The sequence below is a fragment of the Borostomias antarcticus genome (assembly GCF_949987555.1).
Source record: "Borostomias antarcticus genome assembly, chromosome: 15".
Taxonomy (NCBI): Eukaryota; Metazoa; Chordata; class Actinopteri; order Stomiiformes; family Stomiidae; genus Borostomias; species Borostomias antarcticus.
Window position 1 is genome coordinate 2,810,917 of NC_140248.1, and position 26,686 is coordinate 2,837,602.

A 26,686-nucleotide genomic window follows, 5' to 3' on the forward strand; every position below is an offset into this window, starting at 1 on the left:
GGCAGTGTCATTAGGAGGCACACCATTAGCTACCATAGCTACGCAGATGATACCCAACTCTATATTTCTGTAACACCCAGTAACTACAGCTTGGTTGACTGTCTTGTCAAGTGTATTATGGATATAAATGTATGGATGTCACATAATTTCCTCCAACTAAACCAGGACAAAACAGAAGTACTGATCATTGGAGAAAAAGCTGAAAGAGAGAAACTATCTGCACATTTAAAAAATCTGGAAATTGACACCAAATGCCAGGCTAAAAACCTAGGTGTCATACTTACTCAGATCTTAATTTCGAAAACCACATCAAGAATATTACAAAGACATCTTTTTACCACTTAAGGAACATTGCCATGGTGCAACCCTTTCTCTCTCAGGCTGACACCGAAAGACTAATGCATGCTTTCATCACAAGCAGGCTGGACTACTGCAATGCTCTACTATCAGGCCTACCAAAGAAAGCAATCTCTAAGCTACAAATGATACAGAATGCTGCAGCACGAGTCCTCACAAAGACTAGACGAAGGGCACACATCACACCAGCCTTAAAGTCACTACACTGGTTACCTGTCAACTCTAGAATAGACTTTAAAATACTATTACTAGTCTATAAATCTCTCCACAGTCACGTGCCTGAATACATTTCAGACATGTTTGTCAGGTACATGACCAACAGACCACTCAGATCCTCAGGTACTGAACTTTTAACAGTTCCAAAAGCCAGGACCAAGAAACACAGAGAGGCAGCTTTTAGTTTCTATGCCCCCAACCTCCTGCCGGAGTGCCTAAGAAGGGCCGAAACAACGGAGGTCCTCAAGCGAGATCTCAAGACGTACCTTTTCGACCTAGCCTACAATCACTAGCCAGGACCTTGAGACACAGAAAGGCAGCCTCAAACCTACCTGTGAATCCTCTGTATACATTGGTTTATATCCTGCTATGCACTGTATGTATATCAAGTAGTGTACAGAAGCTGGTTACCCTGAAACAGGCTTGTTCTGTTCTGACATCTGTGTTGCTTCAATGGCTCAGCGTGCTACTAACCGTTTTCTGCCTCCCCTAGTGCCTATCTCTCTCTCTCACTCCTATCTTCTAACCAGGTCCAGTGGATGCCCCACTGTTGCCCGAAAACCACCCTGAGTTCGATTGATACCCCTGTGTCAGCTGTGGATGTTGTAGTAGCTTGCTCCAGGTTGCCTGTTTTAATATCCGTGTTGCTTTTATGGCTGTGTGCTACTAACCTTGTTCTGCCTTCCCTCTCCCTAGTGCCTCTCTCTCTCCCTCCTATCTTCTAACCAGGTCCAGTGGATGCCCCACTGTCACCAGCAGACCTCCCCGAGTCCGATAGTTACCCCTGTGTCTGCTGTGGATGTTGTAGCATTTAGTTAACACACACACGTACACACGGACATACACTAGCCCACTTCCGGCTTTAGGCCTGGGCCATAGCAAACACACACCAGTATTTGCCTCTCCTATGTTTTTTTTAGCTTCTCTTACTCTGAAAATGTAATTTATTGCTTTATAAATGTTCTTATCTGGTAGACAAACATACTCCAGGAGCTTGCTCGATCGCCTTGTTGAGAGGGGTCAGGGAAGAATTTTTACAGCTCACTTATCTGACCCCTGGGTGATTACTGTTTTTTTGCTTCCCTCTGGAATATGTAGAGGTGGGTCGTATGCCCACCTCCCTTGTTCTCTGTAAAGCACATTGTGTTGCCTCTGGCTCTGGGTATGAAATGCGCTATACAAATAAAGCTTTGATTGATTGATTGATTGATTGATTGATTGAAATGCAACAACTGTGATGCGTGCCTCCCTCCCTAGGCTACTTACTGTTCACCATACTGTAGGTGACACACACTAGCCTACTGGGTTCCCTTGAAATTGCATTCCTTCCAGTTCCCTATTCTTGTATGTTTAAATAGCCTGCCCTAACAGTGAAAAACAGTTCAATTTAATTTTGGGGATAGCGTATGGCTGCTCCTAAGATTTCCTTGAACATAATTATTTCCACAGTTCTATCTACACACATAGGCCTACCTTTGATATTCATCTGCATTCGGCACCAGTTTATGAAATTCGAGACGTTGTCCCTGGCCAGGAAAGTGGCTGGTTGGGCCGAACTCACAAACGTGACCCCCTTGGTTGGCAGCGGGACCTGGACCATCCCGAACTTCTCACTGAACTCCCCCGCGACTCGGGTGACATTATTCGCATGTGAGCAGAGGACATGGCCAGTCTCTAGCGTCTCTAAAAGGTTGTTCACGTCGATTTCAATGTCATACAAGTCTCTCAGCCATTCAGCCAAATCCTCCTTCATGGCATACAGGTACTCTTCGCTTGACTTAAAAGGTTTGATGCTTTGATTTGTGGCGTGCTGGATCCCGGTGGACATTGTGATAAATCAGCTTGTCTTCAGTTAGGCTTTGAGCGTACAGGTGCAATGTATCTTACTTCTTGGAATAAGAATTATTCCAGTATAATTAACAGTATTCGGTTGCAAAAAAATTAAATTTCTGTCCCAAAAACATTGGTGGTTGCCTAGCGCACTACTGTTGCCGTCACATCCCGCATCCTTGAAACCAGTTTGTTGGCTGTGATTGTCCTCGCCAAAGACACGTAGCCGTTAGGCCTATTATAAAACCCAAGGTAGAGGAAATCCCATTCGCACCCTACCATTTTGATCTATAATCATTCAAAACTTGAGGCTAAAGCAAAATCTGCAACTTGAAATCCGCCTGGTGTCTTGTTTATTGCAAGTATGTTTAGTAGTTATGCGCTTCTCCTTGGTTACAAGGTAGCGCGCTCATTCCAAACATTCTTCTTAACCATTTCATGACCTAGAGAAGCAGCCAAGAAAGGGTTTTGTTTACTGCTTTCTCTCAAATTACTAGACGTTTTAAAATATTGGGATGAAAGTATTAATCTGCAGCATTGATTATTGAGTCATGTGACAATGAACTACTACTGTATGTTCTCTATGAAGGTTGACTCAAATGAATGGGACCTGACAATGCCTTCACATTTGGCACATACATTTTCCTCTGAAATAAATTTGTATTTAAATTTTGATATAAACAGGGGCAGGGGCCACTGTAGTTCAGTGGTAGAGCGGGTCGTCCAGTGATCATAGGGTCGCCGGTTCTAATCCCTCCTCCTGTCCACATGTGGAAGTGTCCTTGGGAAAGGCACTGAACCCAAACTGCTCCCAATGAGCAGGCTAGCACCTTGCATGGCAGCTGCCACCATTGGTGTGTGACTGTCTGTGAAAAAGAGGCCTTCATTGTAAAGCACCTTGGATAAAAGCGCTATTTAAGTACAGTCCATTTACCAAAACACAAAGGGGTATGGGTTAAGATTTCTTTATAGTTTGAAGGAAACAACTGACATACTCTTGAACAAATTAACAAGAACACTATTGTACACAAACAATTCCATGCGGTGACATGGAGGTACCCAACATTCAAAGTGCTGTACACAAATCAAGATGAAAAATATATGATTTGTTTAAATAACATCTACAAGGACAAAAGCATGATAGTGTCCCTTCAAATATATAGCTGTATGTCACAAGGTCACACTCTCAGATGTTCATGGATCCAGTGCACAGTGGTTAGGCCAAACCATTTATTGAAGTTATTGACATTTGTGATCAGTAACAAACCACTACTGTATCAGCAGGCATGATGAGAATTGGGTTTGGGAGAGGCCCTGGTGCCATTGAAGTAAGAAATCTAAATAACCACGGATACCGAGGCTCAACACTGCTCACTTCATGTTGACGACAAAATCCTCCCCCTTCTTTATGGAGCCCTTCAGTTCTCCAACTGCTTCAGACACCAGCTTCTCCTCAAAAGCAGACAGCTTGCCAAGCCCAAGGTTCTTCTCAATACCTTGTTTCTGGAAAAGACAACACCATGTTCCTCTTGGTTAACATTTAAAGACGTATTTTTACATTCAAAGACTGACCTAGCCTGGAAGACAGACTTCCTCGCAAAACCTTTTGCAATACAGTTCTTGGTATTCACATCCAGAAATTACAATGTAACCGGGCCAATCTGGCTGCGTCATCACTGCTGTTCTGCTCCCAGTGCAGACGCAGCCCCTGATTGGGTCCCGTAGTTGATGAAAAAAAAAAATAGGCTAATGGAGTCTCCTGAAGCAACGAGCGGCAACGTTAATGTTAGTAGAATAAACACGGCCATAAGTGCTGTTATTGCAGAAAAAGACTCAATAAACAGCAATTCAAGAAGAACTAGAGTATGCACTAGCTGAGTTTCTTGGAGTAAAATATGTTTTTGCTGGATTTGGATTTGGTTACGCTGATTGGCTGAAGGAGTTTGTCAAGGCAAGTACTCCTGCCCACTGTAATCGTTGTGGGCGGCCAGACTGTTTTGCAAAAGGGATTTTTATTTTTTTGAGAGGAAGCTTGTCTTACAGGCTAGTCCTGACCAGGGTACTGATGAATTGAACACAAGAATACAACTACATTAAATAACTACTTTCCACAGTAATTCATGTCCTTTCACTCCCATAAATGATTTGAATGAGTTGGTGGTGCTGGTGCAGGACTTACCCCGAGGAGGAGAGGTGTGGAGAAATATTTGCATTCGGTCTCTTCTGACCTCACATACGCGCACTCTACCACGCCCTCTTTGCCGTTCATGGCATCCAGGACAGAGAAGGTGAACCTGGCTCCAGCGTAGGCCATGGAGAGAGTGGCAGAGCCTGTGACAGAGATCAACCTGTTCACAGCTAGTCCAGACACACTGATAGCATTTAAGACCAAACCAAGCCTTCGCTTTAACTAAAAGGCATCGATAGAGCTTGTTAAGCCCAGGAGACCAACCTGTTACGCAAGTTTTCACTGAAGTACACTTAGTCCTCACCTGCTCCAGCCTTGGCTTTCACCACCTCAGTGCCAGCATCTTGGATCCTGACCGTCAGAGCAGACAGCTGGTCAGCTGGGAACTCCACTTTGGGTGTGCACTAGAGAGAGGTGCTAGATATTAACCGCAGAAAAAAAGGATTCGAAATGCGTAGAACAAATTAACAGATTTGATTTTGGTTCCATATTCTGTTGGTTCAGAATTTGACCATGAATGCGGGTTTCCTTCAAGCCACACATCTGTCTACATGTTGAAACCACTAGAGGGGGCCAGACTTTGTGGCTAAAACACAGAGACATGTCAGTCTGAGCAACATTATTATGTAATGTGCGTCTTTACCACGAAACAGCAGCAGTTCTATAAAATAAACAGTCGGGATAGCTTTGCTTTTTCAAAGTTGTGAGGGGTTTCTTGGTCTCTCACCTGTGAGATGAGAGGAATGATGGTCTTTCCTGCGTGACCTCCAATCACTGGGACATTAACGCGTGCTGGGTCAAGACCCTGCAATGTGAAACAACAGCCAGTCATCCATCTTGTTTTGACAGTAATGTAGACACAAAGAGCAACTAATTCATAGCTTGAATGAGCCATTAAGCCCTTACAAAAACACTACAGCCATATAATCTGTAGCTCTGAGCAAGTGTCTCTACAGCTACCTCTATATATGCACGTCATCTGTAGCAGTAAGCATTAGATACATGTACACATTGAATTTCATTGACATGAATTTCAAAACGACAGAGAACAACGTTTCCTCCCTTCAGGAGGCGTGCCTCTCTTTTTGCCATGATACGCAATCTGAATACTTTTGCTATTAAATACAGGCTATAAAACACCAGCTTTGACCCCTCCAGGGGGCCTCGACCCAGGGACAGTGCAGACCAACTCAGCTCAGAAATTAGATTACACTTTCTCTCTTAAATATTCTTAGAAAATCAAATATTTGATTATTGGCATTATATAATTTTGCAAAATCATTAAAAGAAAATGATGCATACAATGGAACTGCCATTACCAGTTCTAACCACAAGGCGGTGCTCACCACCTATTGTCAAGAACAAGCACTAACTGAACTATTATTTCTCTCCATCTGTTTACAGGATTCAAGTAATACCCGCTTAACATGGGTGACATTTAGTGCATACGAAATACTGAATTGAATTGACCCACCACTCTATAACATTTAGCTTGTAGCATCCAAGTTTGTACTTATATCTTTGCCAAGCTAACCAGTTAATATTATCCAATAAGGTTTATTCTAGCCTGAACATCAAACGCAGTCACCCCCCCCCCTTCCCCGGATCTGCACGATTCATGTGAATGACCCAACTGACAAAAAAAACGGCGATTGTAGCCAAAAGGCGACTAGTTTGCAGGTATGCATGTGGTAGCCTACTAATCTACATTTTAAGATCGATTATGCATTTTTTCCGCAAATTTGAAGACAAGTCAAAGTCCGACTATTTATTTGACAGTCCTAGTACCTGCCTATCAGGGTGTGCCCTTCACTCTCTATTTGACAACAAAGCTGTGTACATAGGAGGTGTGAACAGTGTTTAAGAGCCTGATAAAGAATATAGAAATGAATACATTACCTTCAGCTCAGCAACGAAGGCGTTTGCTCTGACGATGTCCAGTGTTGTGACTCCAAACACTCTGTTGGGGTTGTAGACACCATACTTCTTCATGACCTCTGATGTAATGGGAATAGTAGAGTTGACCTTTGAATGGGAAAAGAAACAATGTTTCAGCTGTTGTGGAAGTCTAATAAATGTAATTATGTATGCTTGCTTCATTAAAAGATGACATATTGCTTATGCTTGCTTTTAAATAAAGTATATTGTTTTTGCCTATGGTTGTAAAGCAGTCAGGGGTGAGCTGATGTCTTTTCTCCAGCTACTCCTGTCTTTGACCAGGGGGCTCCATACGGGCCATATGACCAGGGGGCTCCATACGGGCCATATGACCAGGGGGCTCCATACGGGCCATATGACCAGGGGGCTCCATACGGGCCATATGACCAGGGGGCTCCATACGGGCCATATGACCAGGGGGCTCCATACGGGCCATATAACCAGGGGGCTCCACACGGGCCATATGACCAGGGGGCCCCATACGGGCCATATGACCAGGGGGCTCCATACGGGCCATATGACCAGGGGGCTCCATACGGGCCATATGACCAGGGGGCTCCATACGGGCCATATAACCAGGGGGCTCCATACGGGCCATATGACCAGGGGGCTCCATACGGGCCATATGACCAGGGGGCTCCATACGTGCCATATAACCAGGGAGCTCCATACGGGCCATATGACCAGGGGGCTCCACACGGGCCATATGACCAGGGGGCTCCACACGGGCCATATGACCAGGGGGCTCCATACGGGCCATATGACCAGGGGGCTCCATACGGGCCATATGACCAGGGGGCTCCATACGGGCCATATGACCAGGGGGCTCCATACGGGCCATATGACCAGGGGGCTCCACACGGGCCATATGACCAGGGGGCTCCACACGGGCCATATGACCAGGGGGCTCCATACGGGCCATATGACCAGGGGGCTCCACACGGGCCATATGACCAGGGGGCTCCACACGGGCCATATGACCAGGGGGCTCCATACGGGCCATATGACCAGGGGGCTCCATACGGGCCATATGACCAGGGGGCTCCATACGGGCCATATGACCAGGGGGCTCCATACGGGCCATATGACCAGGGGGCTCCACACGGGCCATATGACCAGGGGGCTCCACACGGGCCATATGACCAGGGGGCTCCACACGGGCCATATGACCAGGGGGCTCCATACGGGCCATATGACCAGGGGGCTCCATACGGGCCATATGACCAGGGGGCTCCATACGGGCCATATGACCAGGGGGCTCCATACGGGCCATATGACCAGGGGGCTCCATACGGGTCATATGACCAGGGGGCTCCATACGGGCCATATGACCAGGGGGCTCCATACGGGCCATATGACCAGGGGGCTCCATACGGGCCATATGGAGTACTCCTTGTTTCTGTTTTGTCTTCTGAAGAAACCAAAACCAGATCATCTCCTGACTTGTTAACTATTGTTGATTCCCTTTGCTCCAATCATGAACAGGGGTTTTGATTTTGTCTAATATATGCATCTGACCGGGACCGTCCTAGTCAGAGAGAAACTTAGTCATCCCTGTGCTCTTTCGCTCTCCATGCATGTAAAATAAATAGATCAGACATACTGATGGTCTACAGTGCACGAGTTCTCCTTATTGATTATTAAGGACAGTTGGGACTCATTTCTTCAATGATCTGATTAATTCATTCCACAATGTCAAACATGTTACCATATTTACTGGCATTTACGCTTGACTAGGGCCAAAGGAGAAAAGTCAAGATTGAACCCAATATTAATAAAATATTGAAAAATAATCTCAGTTTTGGATTAAAACCTTAACACAGCTCCTGAAAGCCAATTTAAATAGTTTAGGCAAAGACACAAAATGGCAGGTATCAACCACTTGACCTTAAGGAAGGTGAGTTAATCTATGAAGCGAAGTGTCTGGGAAATGAAGAGACGCTCACAGGGTTGGCGATGATGCAGATCATGGCCTCAGGGCAGTTGCGGGCGCAAGCGTCGGCCAGGGTGGCCACGATGGTAGCGTTGGTGGTAAACAGATCATCACGGGTCATGCCTGTTTGTTTGAAAGACAGAGAACTTTCAGGGTCGTAAATATATATGAAAGAATAGTTTAAGGTACATTCTAGAGGGCATATTTGCTAACAACTGAATTTAAATTTGGACTGAATACTTAAATGTTCCCAAAGTTCACAGATTTGAATAATACATCATTGAATACATCGCTAACACAATTTAAAGCTATACGAGATAACTCGGCACTTTGGCAGCCCCTCTGGTTGTGAAAATCGGCACTGCGTTTTAAGAACCACACTTCCCACAATCCCCCACTCACTCGCTGTAATGATGGGGAAAAAATGATAAACGTGCGTGGCGCAGACTAGATTGGAAGATTGTAGCTACTTTCTGGAAGGATGACTTCAATGCAGGTAAATACTGGTCTTCTTTCTTTTATGTGCATGTAAATTTCGCTTCGCAGGTGAAGTATTTGTTGTATTCCTGATATTGTGACACGCAAAACGTGTCACTTCCGTTTCCACCACAAGATTTCCCGCCAGTGTAATAGCCAGTACGCCGAAATTCTAAAATAATAAATTCACAGGGTCTCATGCAGTCTCATGTCATGAAAATTATTTTTGGGGTCTTGCTAAGGCCAACTCATAAACTAATATGTTGTAATGTCTTACTGTCTTAAATTATGTCTTGATGTCTGAGAGTGCCGGGCACAGTGCATTTCATTGTATTTTATAATACACATGACCATAAAAGCCTTGAACTTGAACTTAATAGCAAGTAAAGATGAATATTGAACCATAAAAAAGTTCTCATTGAGCTTTAACCATAAAGTTATTTAAAAAATAGCCTGAGAACCAATTTTTTTTTTATTAATTTCACTGTAAAATTAAAACAAATGTGAAAACTCCAGACTAAGATTAGCTGAGCTTGTAAGAACTCACCAGGTTTTCTTGGGACCCCAGCGGGGATGACGACGACGTCACAGCCTTGCAGCGCAGCATCCAACTGGTCAGGACCCATGTAACCTGGCGGAGGAAGCAGGGCTCTTCAAGGGGGTCTTCCTGACATTCTCATGCTCGTTTTACAGCTAGCTCTGGTGAACACCCCTCAGAGGGCCTTCACAACTAAAGGTACATCGGAAATGAAGCCAACATTAGCCTATTCAGCTTTGTATACATGTTGCAGTAATGCTAATGTATTACCTTTGACCTGGGCCCTGGTCTCGATGTGGCTAAGGTCAGCAGCCACTCCGGGGGTGTGGGCTATGTCATAGAGGGAGAGTTGACCAATCAGAGGACTGTTCTTCAGCAGCAAAGAGAGTGGCTGACCGATGCCCCCGGATGCACCCAGCACTGCCACCTTTGCATTGTTCTGAGGAGAGAGATGTTAGCTGAGTATTCATCTAATCTTAGGAATCCCTGGCTTCCTTGTCAGGATTTAGTCAATAAACACCCTCGATGATGGGAGGGATTAAATCATTTAAAATCCACCCTGTGTGGGACACAGATCATTGAACACTGTACCAAATATAGGGAATATCTGAAGGCCTTAAACCTTCCCGTCACAGAAAGGTCAGGACAGTATTTTTGGATCCACCCCATGACTACATCATGTCTCAGTGAGGTTTAAATCAACTACTCCTGCTTCCCTGGATTTCATTGTGGGTTCATACATAGAAGCTAAGCTCATTGAGCCGTAAAATTGTAACACTTACCAGTAATCAGCTTTAACCATTACCCCCTTTTCACTAAACTTGCCCACATTGAGCCAATCGAGGGAGCAAGCCGTTTCACAATCTAGCTACATTGAGGTAGGAGAATGACACGCTTGAGATATTAATGGTGCGTTCGTTTGTGGTCGGAGGTGGCAATGTCGCAAGTGGCAAAATACCTACCTCCGACCTGTGTGCATTCGAGCTATATACCATTATATCACAGTTACCTAGTTATATCTATATACCATTATATCACAGTTACCTAGTTATATCTATATACCATTATATCACAGTTACCTAGTTATATCTATATACCATTATATCACAGTTACCTAGTTATATCTATATACCATTATATCACAGTTACCTAGTTATATCTAAATACCATTATATCACAGTTACCTAGTTATATCTATATACCATTATATCACAGTTACCTAGTTATATCTATATACCATTATATCACAGTGACCTAGTTATATCTATATACCATTATATCACAGTGACCTAGTTATATCTATATACCATTATATCACAGTGACCTAGTTATATCTATATACCATTATATCACAGTGACCTAGTTATATCTATATACCATTATATCACAGTGACCTAGTTATATCTATATACCATTATATCACAGTGACCTAGTTATATCTATATACCATTATATCACAGCTACCTAGTTATATCTATATACCATTATATCACAGTTACCTAGTTATATCTATATATCATTATATCACAGTTATCTAGTTATATCTATATACCATTATATCATAGTTACCTAGTTATATCTATATACCATTATATCACAGTTATCTAGTTATATCTATATACCATTATATCACAGTTACCTAGTTATATCTATATACCATTATATCACAGTTACCTAGTTATATCTATATACCATTATATCACAGTTACCTAGTTATATCTATATACCATTATATCACAGTTATCTAGTTATATCTAGTGCATTCGAGCAACTGGGGGCTGAGAAACATATCCGAATTCACGACGAGGAAGTGCGAGTTCATGAGGTGTTTTATTTAATCATTCCTAGCAAGTCGCAATTTGCACCTCCCAGTTATAAACGAACGCACCATTAGTAGCAGCGAGCACCTGTTAGGTGAGCTTTCGTTTTGTAGCTAGTTAGCTACCTAGCTCCTGAGCTCAAGTTGACCTTAGTGCTTCAGTAGACGTGACTTCCAGAAAACCGTGGCTAAGTCAGCTAGCTAGCTACGTTAGCCATCTTATCAGGAGATGAACTCGGCTTTGATTTCTCAGGAATACCGGAGACGTTTTATATTTATTGAGTTGTGTAAATAACTTAACATTAGCCTAACGTTAGCTATGCCAACGATATACCACTATGACTAGCTAGCTTACCGCTATGTCTGACAATTTGCGTTTCACTAACCTTAGCTAGTATGTCAACGTTACACCCACGTAGTATAGGCCCATTTACCGGTACTCGTGGTGCCGGTATTATTATATTTATATTAGAATCCTGTACTGCCGTACAATCCACGCAAGATAGCGAACTTTAGCTAGTCAACTTAGTCTAGCCAACTAAGTTACCACGTTAGCACTACATTTGCTAGCTAGTTAGCTCGTTGGCCATCATTTCCAAGTGATTGTTGGCAGATTAAATCGTTTTACCTGTGTTGTGGTGGACAGGCTCCGAGCCAGGCGGATTGTAGGTCTTGCTACACGGGAAAACATTTTTAAAATGTAACGGCTCAGGTTTTATACCACAAATAAAAGCCGTTGGTCCTTTCCCCTCAGTGACTCCAACGCCCTCTAGCTCGGTGCCCGCTCGAGACCTTGCGCGAGCCTCAACTCAACTTCACCACGAGGGACAGCCCACGCTGATTGGTTAAGGTAAGAAAAGTGCCGTTTTATGATTGGACTTGTGATGGTCACGTGGTCACGACGATAAACCTCATTGGTCCCCTAACCTGTCAATTGTAGATTCGATGTTTTACTGGCTTCCCATTTTTAGATGACTTCACTACGAGGGACAGCCCACGCTGATTGGCCGAGGTAAGAAAAGTGCCTCTTTATGATTGGACTTGTGATGGTCACGTGGTCACGACGATCAACCTCATTGGTCCCCTAACCTGTCAATTGTAGATTCGATATTTTACTGGGTCACATTTTTAGATGCACTATACACGATAGATATGATACACGACTGGGTTGGGGTTTCATCGCCAGGTTAACTCTGGGTTCACCCTTGACTAATATGATGGTTCCTGTCCGAATAAATAGTTTTATTTAGCATCTCTTGTCTTGTTGTCATGGGACATCCTGAGCAGGCAGCCCTTTGTGAAGGTCCAGGGAAGATAGAGGACACCATTCGTCATGTTATCAACAGGTTATTATTGTCATGCTGCACTTCAATGGAGAGTGAGACTCAAATCTCCAATATATCATATGATGAACATGTTCACTGGATAATTAATGTTTTTTTTGTTTGTTTGTACAGTACAATGTCACTATAATAAAAACCCACAATGTACTCAAAACCAAAATGACATGATTTCCAACTATCACCCTGCATGGAAAACATGTAGCCTACCACTAGTCTAGTTCGAGTCAACTACAGTAGATAAGTAGATAGTAAGTGAGATATCATGAACTCATGAGTCGTGACACTAGATTATTATTTCTTAAAGTGTCAAAAAGTAAATCCAATTTTGCACACTTTGATTCATAAAATCAATAATTCAACACCAAACTACATTCTTCCCAGAAGAATAGTGACAAATGAGTTGCCTCATGCAACTAATTCAATTAAAAACTAATTTGTTTTGCATGACGTTCTGCAGAGTAAATAAACAACTTAACAAAAAGAAAACATGTATCCACCAATAAACTGCAAAAATGTACTAGTCCTCCAACCAATGTTCACATCGCCATTTTATGAACTCCCCCCTTTTTCCCCAACGCCCATTTCACCATCTCCCCCACTGCGGTCGCTGAACCGACCAATCCGCGTCCACTATCCGTGACAGCTGACCAATCAGAGCAGCCTTTCCATGAACCAGTGATATATTGACTGTGCTGCCTGCCTGAGGAATGTAAACTATTCAACATGGAGACAGCGGTTGAGAAGCTGGAGGCAATGGTAAGATGTGTTTTTAGCTAACTAAACCATATTTGTGTACAAAGCAGTGTGTATAGATGTACAATGTTGGACATAAGATACATTTATATGATCTCCTTTAACAAGACATTGTAGGGAAATGATCTGTGCGTCCAGAAGAATGGGATCGTAACGTTTAGCTCGCTTGGATCTCAATTCCCTTTTTTTCTGCCATTCTCCTCGCTGTGATTCGTTTCAGGAGAAGAGGAAAATCACACACACATTCAGTGGCAAACATCTCTTTCGAATGACCCTAGATATTATGTATTGGTTGCCTATAATCCGTGTTTATTTCGCCAGGTTGTTGTTAGCCAGCCACACGTTTCACAATGAGGACAGCGAGTACTAGCAGAGGAGAGGTTCGCTAGCTAGCTGCTAGCTAGGGTTAGCCTGTAACGAAGAGCAAGTAGAGCCTGCGCCACACACACACACACACACACACACACACACACACACACACACACACACACACACACACACACACACACACACACACACAGGCCGTATCCGTGCCCCTGGTACCGAGTAGCTAGTATGCACAGGTAGTGGGGATGCAAGCACAAAAGCTGTATTAAAAACATACCTAGATTATGAACTTACACTCCTGATCGAACCCCAGTTGCATGAAAGCCATTGAAGAGAGAACAGTGTCTCAAGTTTTGCAGGTCTGTTTATATTTTCATTTCCCAGGACTGACTGACAACACTTCGGAACATTTGGAATCCAGAATGTTTTCTGTCTGTCCAGTGCCCCTTTTATATTGTACTACTGGTGACCCTGCAATGAAAGCAGTGCAATGTTAAAAGGGCATTGGCCAGGGATTGTTCCCAAAGGATAGGTTTAAAATGATGATGAACCAGATGCTGTTAGCAGGTGCTCTGACTTCATTGCACTACTGTATTGGACAGCTAGCAGTGCAATAGTATTGTCAAAGCGTCTGAAAGCAGCAACACACTGCCTGGACACAAGGATGCAGCTAAATATTTGTAAGGCCAAAGGGTTTGGATCCACTCTCCACTGACAGACAACTGCAGGGTTTGGGGTAGATGTAAACCCATTCTCTGGTTCCGTCTATGGTTTGGGGTAGATGTAAACCCATTCTCTGGTTCCGTCTATGGTTTGGGGTAGATGTAAACCCATTCTCTGGTTCAGTCTATGGTTCGGTCTATATCCAAGTGTCACAATTTGCAAGTTTGTTTCAGAGAATCTGTAAAATGTATGTCATCCCAATAAACAAGTGCTCATCAGCGGCCACCTCCAGTTCATTTAGCCGAATCCAGTTTCAGGTCTAGCCTAAATAAACTTGACCTTAAAAGCTGTGTTTGCGGTTTGTTTCATTTTAATTGGCTTCCAACACATACCAAAATGAATTATTTCAGGTCAGTTTGATTACAAGATTTCAGTATTATCAACTTTACAAGCTTTCATGTGTCATTGTCATGTGTGTACTGAATTTGACTCTGGATTGATCCTAACTTCTGGAACCCTATCAGTATTGTCTCTGCTGTCCACTTTGTTCAGAGTAGTGCAATATTGCTTATAGGGTTTCAGGGTTTAGGTTAAAACGACTCTTAATGGCACAATGCATGGCCCACAGCAAGACTCCACCCATCTCAGGACCATGCACCCCTGGAGGCACATACCTGTGGCATAAGAGACTAAAGTGGACTTTTGTTCATGTTGACAGTTGAGACTGATCTCTGTAATTACCTTTTCTTCCATGAATGAGCTGCTTTCAAAGGGTTAAATTAGTGGCGATGTGTGCCATGCATTAAACAGGCTGTCTTTTCAGTTCCAGAAAGCGGAGGCTGACCTGGAGTACATGGAGAAACGTCTGAAGCTGGACTTCATGACCAACACGGGAGAGAATGGTTTTGCAGAAGTGAGTGTATGAACATGTTGGACGCTGGCACATTCAACCCCCCCCAACCCAGCTCCTCCATATAGTCTCATCAGTGACGCAGTCATAGAACGTGTATTGCCTCTACAGAGACGTTAACATAATATCAACTTGTGTTGTGTGTCTATGACCACAGGACAACCCAGTGAAAATGCTGGAGAACTTGTCCGCGATCAAAGCAAGGCACGCAACGCTGTGTGCACAAGTTCAGGAGATTGAAGCGGAGCAGAAGCAGTCAGTGGACTCCATCAGGGCCCACCTTAACACGACCGTGCAGCTGGTGCAACAGTTACAGCAGACGTCAGACGTACAGGTAGCCTGCCATGTTCCCTACAGACGTCCGTCACACCATGTCAGACCAAGACCATTTGAAATTGTGACTTAAGACGAAAGGATAGTTTGTGTACACTACTCTGGATACTGAACTGTGTTTTATTGTAGATTCCCCCATTCACTGAAACAGAACAGGTGTCAGCGGAGTTCCTTGGTTTAACCGTCAATGAGGATCCAACAGAGGTAAGACTGGCCTCTCAAAGGAACCAGAGTGGGAACTAAATACCTCCACTAAATAATCTAGCCTGCTTTAGATTGTATCTGTCACACACTGCTCATACTAACATTATAATCCCAGTCTAACTATGGATTACGGAGTGCTCTGTTTCAAAAATAGACCTATTCTGGTCTGTATGTCAGTCTTTGTGTGAACAGCATACCCATGAATGTCTGTGTTCCCACAGGTACCGGTGTCAAAAGAGGTCCCAGAAGAGCCACAGTGTAAGTTAAAGCAAATCCTTGGCCTCACCCCTTCAAATGTGTGACAAATCCACTCTAAATATACTCCAACCAGAGGAGTTGCTCCAGCCAGTGACCTCTGTGCAGTGGCCCTCCAACTGTACAAAGGGTACACAATGTAAGCACACACACAATGTAGGTTAGACACCATAACATGTACTTGTATCTATGAGATGCAGTGGTGTGTATTTGTTTTGTTTGTTACACAGATACGAGTACCCACGGTGTGCATTCGTGCTTTTTTAGGCACAGCTTACAGTATAAATCAGGCTCACATGTTGGGAAATTGTCATGATGATTCATCTGAAGTTGGAACACTTTTACTGAGGATAAAGTGACTGTCCTCCTATCCACAGCTTCCTGTGAATTTGACGAGCTGAGCGAAGCCACATTGGAGGGAGTTCCACACTGTGTACGCTCCAACGTCAAGCTGGCCGACCTGAACGCCTTCTACAAGCAGCTGCACGAGTACTTCTCCACCACGAAGAACAGGTCTGACAGGTCACATTCATGCCCAGACACAACCCTTTGCACAGAAACCCCAATTTGTGTCATAACACCAGTTGAAGGAATTTTCTCATTTTCAGGCTGAATAGATAACTGGGCTAGACAAGTCAGGTGTAATTTGTGTGTAGTCATTCACAGGTAAGTGGCTTTCAGTGCGATTTTATGGTTTCCTAAGATTTCAACTTGTCTTTTTTCTCCAGTGGTCCCGTCAGCTTGCAGAAGATGAAGCAGTTGAACATGAAGGTTAGCAACGCCAAGCTAAAGACGCTGGAGCACCTCACCCTCGTTGAGCTGGACAAGAAAGGGCACGTTCGCCTGCTCATCTGAGGCAAGAAGAACATGCAGCCAAGAGACTGTAAGAGATTAGACCCCACTGCACAGACAGTAGCCCAAGTGGTGAAAATGATGGATTCATCACCCATCTCCTACTTCATCCATGTGTTAGGTATTTTAACCTTATTGAAGATTCTTTGTGGAAAGTTTTAAAAATGCTATTTGTGCGGAAGGCACTGCCAGAAATGAAACCCCATGTTGCGAATTAAAGATGCACTATTTTTTGTAAAAACCAAACTTCGATACTTGATACTGAAGGTTTTCCGAATGATTATTATATTACAAAGGGTGCTCAGAGAGCACAGGCCTCCGCCCATGAATGCATTTTGTTGGTGTAACCGAGTTGAAATGGTTAAACTCACTCCTCAGTATAAATATCACCCACTTGCACCATGGAAGAGCTTCTCTGTGGAGTAACTGGTAGTGGTGTTTGACAGGTGGTCATGTGTGAACGCAGGTCAGAGGACCTGGGTGTGATGTCAGTGTGGGCAGGTTGCAGGAGGAAGTGATACAGACGAGTGATGCAATGACTCCTGTTAGATCAGCGTGTGCAGTTGTTGAATGTGTAAGTGGATAAAATAATCAGTGATTCATAGATAAGAAAGCAGCAAGGTCTCTCTCTCCCTCTGTCTTTCTCCCTAGGATATCAGAGTGCATTTAGTAGGGGTAGGTTAATATAAAACCTCAAGAATAGATACATTTATTAAACTATAAACATAATTAACTATTAAAAAAAATCTAAACACTCACTATCACATAAGAAAAAACATGATTAAATACAAAATGGAATAATATTCAACATCTAGTCCACAATCACTACTCTATCTACACTACACTGTACATACATTACTACACTATTAACTACTCATTCTAAAAAATAAAGTAATTTGTTCCAGTCTGGGTTCCTTTCCCACTACACCACCAAAGGCCCTGTGATTGCGCAATCATGGAAGTGGCATTGACAGACCTGAGCCTAAATCCAGGGTGAAAATGGATGGATGGGCAAGTTCGCGTTGTTCTGGATCCGCCCACTTATTTGGATCTGCTCCAAAATATTATGGGTTCCAAGTTTGCCCGTGCTTCACCCTTCCACGAGTTACATGAACATCGGTCTGCTAGTTTTTGTGTAATCCTGCTAAAGAACCAACCAACACACACGACTGAAAATGTCGCTGGGCGGCGACAATGATGCATTTCACCAGTGTAAATACGGTCAGTGATGCAAGTAGCAGATTGCTACAGAATTTTATATGATCATTTATGTCTTGTCTTAAAGGGGCACCGTGAAGTCACGCCTGTCTCAGTTGATATTATTTGGATTAAATGCTTTTAAAAATCACCGTCAGTGTAGGTGTTTCCTGACACATGTCTGAATCACGGAAATCAACTGAAACAAGCCTGACTGCCCCTTTAAATGTGTTTTATGGTCCTTCTCTATTCAATTAAAAGATTGGCCTGGGCCAATGATTGACTCAGTCAAGAAGTACATTATTATTGAACATATAGTGCAGAATGTGTAAGCTCCTTGAGTAATTGGTAAGAGATAATGTAACAATAACAAAGTTCAAGAGTTACTGCTGACCTTTGGTATATATTAATTTTGGTATAGATTAAAATTGAGGACTATACTCTTCCAGGCAAGCTCTGCCTTGATGACACTGTGTGCCATTATTAGCCTCCCCACCCCCAATCTCTCAGACCTCAACAGAACAGCCCATACAGGCAGAGCACGACCCCCCCCCAACCAACCCATACAGGCTCATGACCCCGCCCCCCCCCCCCTCCCAACCAGGCAGAGCACCTCCCACTGCTCACGACCCCCCCCCAACCCAACCCAACCAGGCAGAGCACCTCCCACTGCTCACGACCCCCCCCCCAACCAACCAACCCCTCCCAACCAGACAGAGCACCTCCCACTGCTCACGACCCCCCCCCCCTCCCAACCAGGCAGAGCACCTCCCACTGCTCATGACCCCCCTCCCCCCCCAACCAGGCAGATCACCCCCCACTGCTCATGACCCCCCCCCCCCAACCAACCAGGCAGAGCACCTCCCACTGCTCACGACCCCCCCCCCCCAACCAACCAGACAGAGCACCTCCAACTGCTCTTGACCCCGCCCCCCCCGTAGATGCAGGTTCCTGGCCTGGGAACGTGCTCTTTAGCACAAGCTCCTCTGCCAGAGCATCACTCAACAAAGCAATCCCACAATGATCATGTCATTACTATATGTGATGTGTGAGTATGTGCATGAATGTGTCTGGTGATGGGATGTTTCTGCAGGGTGTACGGTGCTCGGTGGATATTGGATCTGTCATTTTTATGACACTGTACTGATGTGGCAACACATTTCCTGACAGTAAAGAAATCTATCTAAATATTAATCACAGGCGAGTTAAGTAATACTGAAGGTGAAATGTCAATCACTCACATTTGGTTTAATAGCCATATGAAAACAGAAATAGCAAAATGATGATTCGAACGATTGAAAACGTTCCAATAAAGCTACTAAAATATTGAAATGCCACTAACATTAAGCCAATATTATTTTCACTAAGAACAATGAAGATAAAATGCAATCCCAGTACAAAACATCAGTACATGTATTACCACACTAACCACGCACCATGTGCTCCAAGCTCCTCAAATCTAACAGTATCAAACATTCACCCCCCTATTTATAAACAGGGTAAATTATACATCAATTTACTCTCCCATAACTTGGTTGGGTCCACTTTGGGTTTTGAAGGGTGTGTGCTCCAGGACAATGACCCTGCAGGGATAAAAAGATGGTTCAAATTCTCTTCCGTATGGAATCTGGGAGAGGCACGCAGGCCACGGACACAGCAGGGAATCATGTGTTTAGTTTAGTTGATACCCAAAGGTAGATTTGGCTTGCAGTTGAGTCAGTCATACAACCCAGGACAATACAAAGCAAAAATAAATAAATAAATACGGTAAAAAAACAGGATCAGTTCATCAACATCATCTTGCATATTAAATACTGCTTCCTCTCAGAGTCCCCTGGTGTGCAACACATACTACCTTGACAACAATAGCAAAAACCTTGGTCTCGTCATCATCGTGTGTGTGCACTAGTAATAGGGAGAGGCACAACTGAAGTACAAATATTTAATGGAAATGGCCGTCATGTCCTCCTGTATCATTTACCTGTGAGGCAGATTCCGGCTCCCATGACTATCCATCTCCAGCCCTGTTCAAACACAGTGGGTTACATTTATACTCAACAGCTCGGTATAATGTAGAAAACAAGGAAGATCTTCTCAATGTGTTGAGAGAAAATCTGGGTATGTACTGTAGGTTCACCGGTGATAGACGCTGAGACGATGTCAGCGGGGTCAGTGGGGTCAGCGACTTTCCGCTCCGCAGCCTCGACACGGTCTCCCCCCGGGCACCCGGCCTCCTGACCTCCCTCGGCCTCCGCCCGGGGCTCACACACACCCCTCCTGACCAAACACACACACAACGCTGCAGCAGCGCACCTCACTCTGGAAACAGCGCTTACAGTAACAAGCGTGGGTTGGGTGACTGTTGTAAGTGAGTTGGTATCACGGGGTGATGGTGTGGGTTTGGGGTTGGATAATGCTAGCCAGCTACTGGCTCGGGACTCACGGTGTTTTGAAACGTGCTATAGGCCCCGGGCTTCTGAGAGCCCGGTTTCCCCCGGCAGCTCTGTCCACGAGCAGGCCCTGCAGCTCCTCATCCAGGGTGGAGTTCGCTCTGAGAGGTGCGGGGAGGGACTCATTTCACCATGATGTGCGTACCTTGTTAGGTACACAACTAAGTATTTCATTTGAAGAATAAATATTCATATTATGGCAACATACATTAGCAGAGGTTGGTGGTCCAAAGTGTGGACTATGCTGGGCGAGGCGGGCCGTACCTGTCGGTGTCCTCCAGGGACTCTGGGTCAGCAGGCGGCCCTCTGGCCCGTCTCTGATACACAGGAGCTCCAGTATCTACAAGAGCTGGATCCCTACTACACGGCTCATCTGGGAAGAGGAAGAGGTGAACATGATTAAACGTGATGCTTATCTATTGATGTTGAATGTGTTCAAGTGCTATTGTGAGAATACCGTGTGGTAATGGTGTAATACCGTGTGGTAATGGTGTAATACAGTGTGATAATGGTGTAATACCGTGTGGTAATGGTGTAATGCCGTGTGGTTATGGTGTAATACCGTGTGGTAATGGTTTAATACAGTGTGGTAATGATTTAATACCGTGTGGTAATGGTGTAATACCGTGTGGTAATGGTGTAATACCGTGTGGTAATGATTTAATACCGTGTGGTAATGGTTAAATACCGTGTGGTAATGATTTAATACCGTGTGGTAATGGTGTAATACCGTGTGGTAATGGTGCAATACCGTGTGGTAATGATTTAATACCGTGTGGTAATGGTTTAATACCGTGTGGTAATGGTGTAATACCGTGTGGTAATGGTGTAATACCGTGTGGTAATGATGTAATACTGTGTGGTAATGGTGTAATACCGTGTGGTAATGGTGTAATACCGTGTGGTAATGATTTAATAGCGTGTGGTAATGATTTAATACCGTGTGGTAATGGTGTAATACCGTGTGGTAATGATGTAATACCGTGTGGTAATGGTGTAATACTGTGTGGTAATGGTGTAATACCGTGTGGTAATGATGTTATACCGTGTGGTAATGGTTTAATACCGTGTGGTAATGGTGTAATACCGTGTGGTAATGATGTAATACTGTGTGGTAATGGTGTAATACTGTGTGGTAATGGTGTAATACCGTGTGGTAATGGTTTAATACCGTGTGGTAATGGTGTAATACCGTGTGGTAATGATGGAATACTGTGTGGTAATGGTGTAATACCGTGTGGTAATTTTTTAATACTGTGTGGTAATGGTGTAATACTGTGTGGTAATGGTGTAATACCGTGTGGTAATGATGTAATACCGTGTATTAATGGTGTAATACCGTGTGGTAATGGTGTAATACCGTGTGGTAATGGTGTAATACCGTGTGGTAATGATGTAATACCGTGTGGTAATGGTGTAATACTGTGTGGTAATGGTGTAATACCGTGTGGTAATGGTTTAATACTGTGTGGATATGATGTAATACCGTCACTCTGGGTGGTCTCATTTCCATCTAGAGGCTCCTTCTCCTCCTCGTCATCACAGGTCACCTCCGAACCTTCTTCATCAAGCAACTCCTCTTCACTTTCTTCCTCCTCTGACGTACGCTCTGTGAGGAATGGTTCAAAAGTTACCACAATCTACAATCAAATTTCATTTCATTCCATATAGAATTATAGTCTCTGCAGTTCTTCTGAGCCTTTTAGTGAAATGAAACCGTTGGTCGGGGCCCAAGTCTAGGGGCGACACCTGAACCCCTCACCTCCCTCTGGGTCTGACAGGCCTTCGTCTTGTGGCTCCTCCTCCAGACCCTCGCGGCTACCCTGCTCCGACCCCTCTGCCTCCTCGTCCTTCGCCTCTTCCATCCCTGGGGGGGCTGCACCATCTCTGGCCCCTCTCCCACGGACCTCTTCGTCCTGACCGTCTCCCTCCTGGGTCCTGGTGGACGTGGAGCCCGCTCCCTTCCATCCGGCGGTCTGTCCCTCCACTGAGCTGGCCATGGTGAAGTCTGGGGGCCCCGCGGACGCGTCTGTCTCCTCGGGGGAGGGGCGTCCTCCAACGGGGGACCGCCAAACGCTAGACATGGAAGCCTCCGTCTGGAGACAAAGAGTGGAGCAACAGTCCCGTTTTCCCACTCCAGCATGTTCACCCCTGGGACCTCAGACTGGAAGGACTTCTATGGGTAGTTAGGTTTCACAAGCGCAGCACTATCTAGACACATTGTGCCTTAACAAAACTTAGAAACACGTGACTGTAAAGCAAAAATGTGCACGTTTTAGACTAGACTCTAAGAGCAAATACTGCAACTAATTTTGGAACCTAGTAGGGATGCACCGATATGAAAATTTAGCCCGATACCGATAACAGATATTAACTTTGCTCTTATGGCCGATAACCGATATTCACCGATGTCGATATGATCTGTATCAAAACAGGTTTCTATGATAATGAAATGTTATACATACTGAAAAACACATGTAAACACTGTCTCTATTTCCAAAACATTTGGAAAAGCTGATAAATCATATATTTACTGCATAGTTTCCTCTCAAAAACAACACACACAACAGCAGCTAGACAGAGATAATAATCGGTTGTTCACATCGGCCCTGTTTTACACATCGGATTGATACCGATATATAAAAAAATGACTAACATCGGTCGATACCGATATATAATTGCCGATATATCGTACATCCCTAGAACCTAGCAATAAGCCTGCCAGTGTGGTGTAGGAATGAGCCTGTGTGTCCCAGACCATGCTGCTGGCTCCCAGGCTCCCGGCCGCGGTGGCGTAGCTCTCGGTGTGGAGGGGCGGGGAGTGCCAGCTGCTCCAGGGGGAGGTGTCCAGGAGGAGGCTGGGGAGAGGGGGCGGGGCCCCGCCGCTGACCCCCGTGACCCTGTGCAGGGGTGTTGTCGCTGCAACCAAAAAACATGCAGCGTGTCAGCGGCGGCCTGGCGGATAACGCTGTAGCTGACGCAGCGCACGGAAAACGCTGTAGCTGACGCAGCGCACGGATAACGCTGTAGCTGACGCAGCGCACGGATAACGCTGTAGCTGACGCAGCGCACGGATAACGCTGTAGCTGACGCAGCGCACGGATAACGCTGTAGCTGACGCAGCGCACGGATAACGCTGTAGCTGACGCAGCGCACGGCGTTCTCTGGACCCCGCGGCCTGGCGGATAACGCTGTAGCTGAGGCAGCGCACGGCGTTCTCTGGACCCCGCGGGTCCACGCCAGCACATGCATCATAACAGGAAGCGTCTGATCTTGTTGTGAAAATGGGATCTTGTCAGTTTCCTGGTCTCTGCCGGGCATGTTACTCTCCAGTATTGGGCTGATCAGAGGGTGAGATGTTACTCTCCAGTATTGGGCTGATCAGAGGGTGAGATGTTACTCTCCAGTACTGGGCTGATCAGAGGGTGAGATGTTACTCTCCAGTATTGGGCTGATCAGAGGGTGAGATGTTACTCTGATCAGAGGGTGAGATGTTACTCTGATCAGAGGGTGAGATGTTACTCTGATCAGAGGGTGAGATGTTACTCTCCAGTACTGGGCTGATCAGAGGGTGAGATGTTACTCTCCAGTATTGGGCTGATCAGAGGGTGAGATGTTACTCTCCAGTACTGGGCTGATCAGAGGGTGAGATGTTACTCTCCAGTACTGGGCTGATCAGAGGGTGAGATGTTACTCTCTAGTATTGGGCTGATCAGAGGGTGAGATGTTACTCTGATCAGAGGGTGAGATGTTACTCTGATCAGAGGGTGAGATGTTACTCTCTAGTATTGGGCTGATCAGAGGGTGAGATGTTACTCTCTAGTATTGGGCTGATCAGAGGGTGAGATGTTAGTCTCCAGTATTGGGCTGATCAGAGGGTGAGATGTTACTCTTGGGCTGATCAGAGTGTGTGTGTGTGTGTGTGTGTGGTTGTACCGGGGCTGCGGGGGGTGCTGTTGCAGGGCGGGGCCGGTCGGCCGAGGGGGCTCAGGGGTCCGTCCTGGTCCCCACCCTCCTGCTGCTGGGCAGGGGAGCAGGTGATGCTGGATAGATCCGCCAACTCAGCTAGTTCAGGGAGGCCACTGGACACACACACACACACATCCATTACACCTTATCAGAACACCTTGTTTGCAGAGCTCTTTCTGGCATGCGCTGTATTTACCAGGCCAGTGGAAACGGGGCGTGTCCACTGATGAGAGGGTGTGTGTCCATCTCCTCTGACTCCTGTGTGGATTGACATCCTGGAAAATACAGTCAATGACAAGAAAGGCCAGTTTTCTTTAATGGTGTTGCAGATTACAGCTAGGTAGCAGACACACAGGAGGTGTGTGTTACTATCATAGAGTGGTGAGGTGATGTCATCATTTTGTAGGCTGAAACATTACAAACGAGTTCTAAATCCCTATGGGAAAAATGAATGGGATTCGGGAAAAATGTCTGAAAATAAGGTGTGTGTTTAACAGACAAGAGTATACGTCGAGCTGGCAGACCTAGGAACGGCGGACGAGCAGCCATCCCGACCGTCGAAAACCGAGGCCTGTCAGTGCTTCAACTCAATGTCGAGGGCCTTACCACCGCCAAACTCGAAGTCCTGCGTCACCTGGCTAATTCCACTGGGGCAGTGGTTCTGCTCCTGCAGGAGACACACTGCACATCCAACAACATCCTCAAGATCCCTGGGTTCCATCTCACTGGGTCCACCCACAGCAAGCAACACGGTGTGGCAACCTTCGTACAGACTGAAATAAGCTGGTCAGCCACTAGCCAATCACCACCAGGCTCCAACATCGAATGGCTGGTTACAAAAATCCAGGAGACATCAGTCATCAATGTGTACAAGCCCCCACCATCGGAGCTGTCTGCAACATCACTCCCATCAGTACCTGCACCCGCAATCTATGCAGGTGACTTCAACTGTCAACACACAGACTGGGGTTATAATCACACAACACCTAATGGAGTAGCACTGAGCGAATTGGCCTCCAACACCGATGCCCTGCTGCTGTATGACCCCAAGGAGCCTCCATCTTTCTACTCTTCACGCTGGAATACCTCCACCAACCCGGACTTGGCCTTCGCCATCTGCCGCAGTAACGACCCCAAACCGGAGAGACGCGTCCTGGACAGGTTTCCCCATTCACATCACCGACCAGCCATCGTTAAAGTTCTATCACTGGTGCAGCCGGTACCAGGGAAACCTGTCAAAAGATGGAACTTCCGTAAGGCCAACTGAGTGTTGTATGCTGAGGAGACGGAAAGAAGGTCAGCTGGCCTGCCTGACCCAGAGTCAGTGGACTCGGATGCGGCCTACACAGCCTACTGCCGGATCCTCCTGGGTGCGGCAAAGAAGGCCATCCCACGTGGCTACAACAGGAGCTACATCCCAGGTTGGGACAAGGAGTGCAGCCGCCTTCTGTGTGACCACCAGAGGGCTAGTTCCAGAGAAGAGGTGGACATGACTGCAGCAGCTCTGACCCAGAGGCTGGACGTCACCCGCAGGACCAGATGGACAGAAGTCGTTGAATCGATCGGCTTACTGGCAGAAACACAACACCTTCCAGCTGCCCAGTCACAGCTGATGCCATCGCATCCCAGCTCCTGAAGAACGGCCGTTTCTCGGATGCAGACAAAGACTTTGCCCGACAGACATCGCGTGAGGTGTCTTGCATCTTGAGAGCAGCCAGTGTCGATTCCAACATCTCGGGAGACTTTACGGAAGAAGAACTCAGTGAGGCCATGAGTAAACTCAAGCCAGGAAAATCTCCAGGCCGTGACAACATCCACCCGGAGTTCGTCATCCACCAGAGCACAACAACATCTCGCTGGCTCTGTGCTTTCTTCACATCGTGCTACCAGAGGTTAAAGCTCCCAAAGACTTGGCGCCGTGCCTCCGTCATAGCTCTGCCAAAGCCAAATAAACCTGCGGAGGACCCCAAATCATACCGGCCCATCTCGCTGCTCTGTGTCCCATTTAAAATCTTGGAGAGGATGATCCATAGCCGCATCGAGCCAGTGGTTGACTCACAGCTCCCACGGGAACAAGCTGGTTTCCGTCGTGGAAGATCAACAGCAGACCAGGTAACACTACTCGCTCAGGACA

At 45.5% G+C, this 26,686-nt stretch overlaps 3 protein-coding genes across 3 annotated transcripts in view; 1 reads left to right on the forward strand and 2 right to left on the reverse strand.

Moving 5' to 3' along the window:
* Nucleotides 1-3,352: 3,352 nt before the first annotated feature.
* Nucleotides 3,353-12,074, reverse strand: mdh2 (malate dehydrogenase 2, NAD (mitochondrial)). Its single transcript, XM_084449992.1, has 9 exons — nucleotides 11,925-12,074; nucleotides 9,748-9,916; nucleotides 9,487-9,570; nucleotides 8,476-8,585; nucleotides 6,491-6,616; nucleotides 5,319-5,396; nucleotides 4,896-4,995; nucleotides 4,583-4,734; nucleotides 3,353-3,906 (listed from the first exon to the last, which is right to left on the reverse strand). Exons 1-9 carry the CDS (start codon nucleotides 11,985-11,987, stop codon nucleotides 3,775-3,777), a joined length of 1,014 nt encoding a protein of 337 aa, XP_084306118.1. The 5' UTR covers nucleotides 11,988-12,074; the 3' UTR covers nucleotides 3,353-3,774.
* Nucleotides 12,075-13,322: 1,248 nt separating this feature from the next.
* On the forward strand, nucleotides 13,323-17,268 carry ska2 (spindle and kinetochore associated complex subunit 2). The gene is made up of 7 exons (XM_084450091.1): nucleotides 13,323-13,395; nucleotides 15,206-15,295; nucleotides 15,450-15,626; nucleotides 15,755-15,829; nucleotides 16,051-16,087; nucleotides 16,462-16,597; nucleotides 16,813-17,268. Exons 1-7 carry the CDS (start codon nucleotides 13,363-13,365, stop codon nucleotides 16,937-16,939), a joined length of 675 nt encoding a protein of 224 aa, XP_084306217.1. The 5' UTR covers nucleotides 13,323-13,362; the 3' UTR covers nucleotides 16,940-17,268.
* A 2,469-nt stretch (nucleotides 17,269-19,737) lies between these two features.
* tex14 (testis expressed 14, intercellular bridge forming factor) overlaps nucleotides 19,738-26,686 on the reverse strand; it is a gene marked incomplete at both ends in the record, with an annotated part of 36,209 nt that continues 29,260 nt past the window's right edge. The window contains 10 exons of the mRNA XM_084449822.1: nucleotides 19,738-19,760; nucleotides 20,271-20,410; nucleotides 20,577-20,684; nucleotides 20,848-20,956; nucleotides 22,070-22,192; nucleotides 22,346-22,679; nucleotides 23,342-23,483; nucleotides 23,619-23,802; nucleotides 24,520-24,665; nucleotides 25,134-25,219. Coding sequence (XP_084305948.1) covers nucleotides 19,738-19,760; nucleotides 20,271-20,410; nucleotides 20,577-20,684; nucleotides 20,848-20,956; nucleotides 22,070-22,192; nucleotides 22,346-22,679; nucleotides 23,342-23,483; nucleotides 23,619-23,802; nucleotides 24,520-24,665; nucleotides 25,134-25,219 — 1,395 coding nt within the window. The remainder of the gene's footprint in view (nucleotides 19,761-20,270; nucleotides 20,411-20,576; nucleotides 20,685-20,847; nucleotides 20,957-22,069; nucleotides 22,193-22,345; nucleotides 22,680-23,341; nucleotides 23,484-23,618; nucleotides 23,803-24,519; nucleotides 24,666-25,133; nucleotides 25,220-26,686) is intronic.

Coding starts and splice junctions, on each gene's coding strand:
- mdh2 (XM_084449992.1), bottom strand. CDS start 11,987: ATGTTTTCCCGTGTAGCAAGACCTACAATCCGCCTGGCTCGGAGCCTG. Junction 8,586..9,486: donor TGGGGTCCCAAGAAAACCTG/GTGAGTTCTTAC, acceptor TCAAACAAACAG/GCATGACCCGTGATGATCTG. Junction 5,397..6,490: donor CCTTCGTTGCTGAGCTGAAG/GTAATGTATTCA, acceptor TTCACATTGCAG/GGTCTTGACCCAGCACGCGT.
- ska2 (XM_084450091.1), top strand. CDS start 13,363: ATGGAGACAGCGGTTGAGAAGCTGGAGGCAATG. Junction 15,627..15,754: donor AGCAGACGTCAGACGTACAG/GTAGCCTGCCAT, acceptor GTTTTATTGTAG/ATTCCCCCATTCACTGAAAC. Junction 16,598..16,812: donor TTCTCCACCACGAAGAACAG/GTCTGACAGGTC, acceptor TTTTTTCTCCAG/TGGTCCCGTCAGCTTGCAGA.